The following is a 3,743-nucleotide window of genomic DNA, read 5'->3' on the forward strand; positions in this document are numbered from 1 at the left end:
AACCTCGCAACCAATTCATGCCACACACTCAAACTCAAAATCAAGAATCAAACCTTAACCACCAACAACCATACGCAGCCACCACAACTGTCTATAGCCCAAATGATTCATACGATTCGACATCATGCCATCATAGTCCCCTGTCAATGAATACCCAAACATCCCATCGCCACAACACTCAACCGTTGTTTGACTTTAGTACACCCTAAGAACCATTGCTTCGTTTCCGAACTGATCCAATATCCCAATTCGGGCAACCATACCGTCCACAATTCACCCAACCACAACGACCTAACTACGACAACATGGGCACCGAACTAAATTACGGAAGCACCGTTGGCGACAACACCCCTTGTTATTGGGACAAATGATGACAAATCCATCAAATACCGTTGAACCTTCACACCAGTCACCATTGGATCATGTCAGCACTCAAAGGCCTCAAACACCTCAGAAAAATTGTGGGAGACGTCGAAGACAGGCTAACGCACCTAGATGTGGAACATGGGGACGTTTCAATCGGGCAGGTCATTGAATTTCTTGTCAATTCTACACTACAACAAACAAGACCTTAAACAGCGCTTTTTTTAGCCTTAGACAGCGCTTTAAAGCGCTGTCTAAACCTCCGTTGCTATAGGTTTAGACAGCGCTTTTTTAAATCTTAAAAGCGCTGTCTAAGCCCCCCCTTAGACAGCGCTTTGGCCAAAAGCGCTTTATAAGACCCTCTTATTTTAAATTTTTTAGGTATACCTTAGACAGCGCTTTTGAAAAGCGCTGTCTAAGCCCCACCCCCTTAGACAGCGCTTTGGCCAAAAGCGCTTTCTAAGACCCTCCTATTTTAATTTTTTTAGGTATACCTTAGACAGCGCTTTTCAAAAAGCGCTGTCTAAGCCCCCCCCTTAGACAGCGCTTTTGCCTAAAGCGCTTTCTAATCCCCCCCTTAGACAACGCTTTTTACAAAAGCGCTGTCTAAGGTATACGAAAATTTTTGAAGCTTTTGTTTTAAACCACATTTTTTCCAGGTTTATAAACCAGAATTTCTACCTGTTTTCAACCAGATTTTGACAGACAATTATCACATTTTATATATGCCATTTTGGCCTTTTTTCTATCAATTTTTGGCTAACAAATATATATATATACCAATTCAAACCAATTTTGCCTTAAATGTATCAAAATATATACAAATTTATGTACACATTTACAAGTCATAACATATACTACAAATGTACACATTAATTACACAAATTTATGAACAAACATTGAGCTTTATCATGAATTGACACCACTCCTCTTTGATTTCGTCCACTTGATCCTTTGTATAAAATGCACACTTGAATTCATCAAAGTACTACATAATAATATAACATATTTTGAATTAATTCCAACTATTTAATTATATGAGATATGTGTAAATATAAAAATAACTCATAAGTTAGAAATACATACATCGGTGGGAATCTTTAATCGGCCCAAAGCAAGAGTATCTCGCATAAACCTCAACATGAAATACCCGCAATCTATTTGATTACGTTGTTGAGGACACTACACCTGCAAGTGCTATAGACGAGTGATCCTCCAACTTTTAGTAGTCTGAAACCGTTGGCGAGAAGATTCAGCTGTAGTGAGATACAAAAGGTATGTGTGTGAGTTAAAAACAAAATGATATTTAAGACTAAAGGTATGCATGTAAATTATAGATCAAGAGAATAACAAGTCTTTGCCTGAAGAGCATGTAAATTATCCGTCCTCTCAGCATCCAGCACACGACGTTGAAGAGTTACCCAGCCCCAATGTTCAAACTTTTGAATATGTTTAACTGAACCATCATGAGTACATTCTGCATCCACAAGGACCTGAATCAAATCCCAACAAATGATAACTTTTTAAGGGTAAATGACAATGAAGAACTGTGCAAAATGAATTCAAAGTAATACAGTAGTTACTTTGTCATAGCCATAGCCTGCAATCTCATTTTCAGCTACAGTCTTATATAATTCTCCTTTAGTAAGACCAATAACTCCAGAATGCTGTCCATAATATATGAGTTCAGGAGGGTGAGACTTAGACACCACTTGTGGAGTGGCACACTTCTTTGCTTTTTTCCTTTCTTTCCATGGTCTTCTAGATGTCCACTCCTTGAACACGTCCATTCTTTCTTCCGATCTAGACTCGTCTGTTTAATACTTGATAGAATGAAAACATTTCAAAATTGGGTAATAATGATTAATGAATAAGCATGATATTAAAATTTCAATATTACATTCCAAGATTAAACATCACTAACATGATTCAGAATCAGAACGAAACCCCTCAGGAATAACTGAAAATGTTGTTCCATCAGCAACAAAAAGCCGGCATCTATCACCCAGTTTATACTTCTGCAGCATTGTTCTACACGCTGCCAACTGATGCCTTGCAGCATCAACTCCAGTTACAGAGCCCGAATCACCAAGAAGGTCTAATATCATACAAAGTTTAGCACCTAAACATTACATTTGAAAGAAAACCATTATAATCATGTGATTTGTTTAGCAAACTGAAATAATTATATAGAAAGCTGCTCTTTGAACTAAAAGCATCCCTGAAAAATGTTCTTATTTAGAATAAAAAGTTTTCTATATGTTTTCCCTGAAATAAATCAAGTCTTAATCTCAAAAACAATTTTTATAACATCATTATAAACAATAACAGGACAGACTATGAAGCATGTATACTTCAAATATGTCAAAGTATCAGTGTCCAACATGTATCCAAAACTAATGTGTTTGATACTTTCCTGATACGTACCCAAAAAGTATCCAATAATTTTATTAATTCACTTTTAAAAAATTCCACCAATACGTCTAAGATACGACATCGATAATTCCTCCCAACAACATACACATGTTGTGTTGATACGATACATCTTTGCAATATGTATATCTTGGTTACATCATATTAACTACAAACACAAAATTGTGTTTTTTATGTCACATTCATAGTAGAAAGAATAACGTTTATATAGGCGAGGTAGCTATAAGTATGTTTGGAACCGTATCCAATAGGACTTTGAACACGCAGCCATTGTGAAAGTACTACTTGAAGCATCATGTTAACAACATGTAGTGAAATTGAAAAGGTCGCAAACTTGAAAACAAATACAAACTATCCCAACTTGTATGCTCACAAATACCTTTTTGTAGATTATGATCATCATATGTTGACTAATGATATGTTTATTTATGTACTTATAAAGAATTAACAATGTGAACGTCTCTTCACAGACTTGTTAACCTATCTTGGCCATATCGAATCTTAATTTCTTAAAATTACTAGAATTCATGTATTTGAATCATACTATCATCTGCGTGCTATGTATCCAAGCTTCTTAGAGGACAGATACTATAAACATGATTAAGCAAAGAAATATCTACCAGGTGCGGCACATAGGTCCAACACATGATCCCCCGGTGATATGCCTAAAGCCATAACAGCAGCTCCAGAAGATGCATCAATATCATATATCTGATACAAAACAATCAACCATAATCAATAACACAAAAAAATCCAAAATATCAAAGCAAAAAATAACGGAAATATAAAAAGAATTCAAATTCCAATGCAAAGAAACTCACTAACCTTTCCTTCTCGGTATGCATTAGTGGGCACTTTCCATTAACCCGGAAGAAAAACAATACTGACAAAGTTCTGCTTTTTTGCTACGAAATTATAACATTATTTTTCAAGTTCTGCTTACGTAA

At 35.8% G+C, this 3,743-nt stretch overlaps 1 protein-coding gene across 1 annotated transcript; it reads right to left on the reverse strand.

Moving 5' to 3' along the window:
• Positions 1 to 1,679: 1,679 nt before the first annotated feature.
• On the reverse strand, positions 1,680 to 3,504 carry LOC127103546 (uncharacterized; the record flags this gene model as incomplete). Its single annotated transcript, XM_051040795.1, has 4 exons — positions 1,680 to 1,856; positions 1,947 to 2,176; positions 2,288 to 2,485; positions 3,417 to 3,504. Coding segments are annotated over 4 exons (678 nt in total), but the record flags the coding sequence as incomplete, so codon positions are not given.
• Positions 3,505 to 3,743: the final 239 nt, after the last annotated feature.

Source organism: Lathyrus oleraceus, chromosome 7, assembly GCF_024323335.1.
Source record: "Lathyrus oleraceus cultivar Zhongwan6 chromosome 7, CAAS_Psat_ZW6_1.0, whole genome shotgun sequence".
In the NCBI taxonomy this organism is placed as follows: domain Eukaryota; kingdom Viridiplantae; phylum Streptophyta; class Magnoliopsida; order Fabales; family Fabaceae; genus Lathyrus; species Lathyrus oleraceus.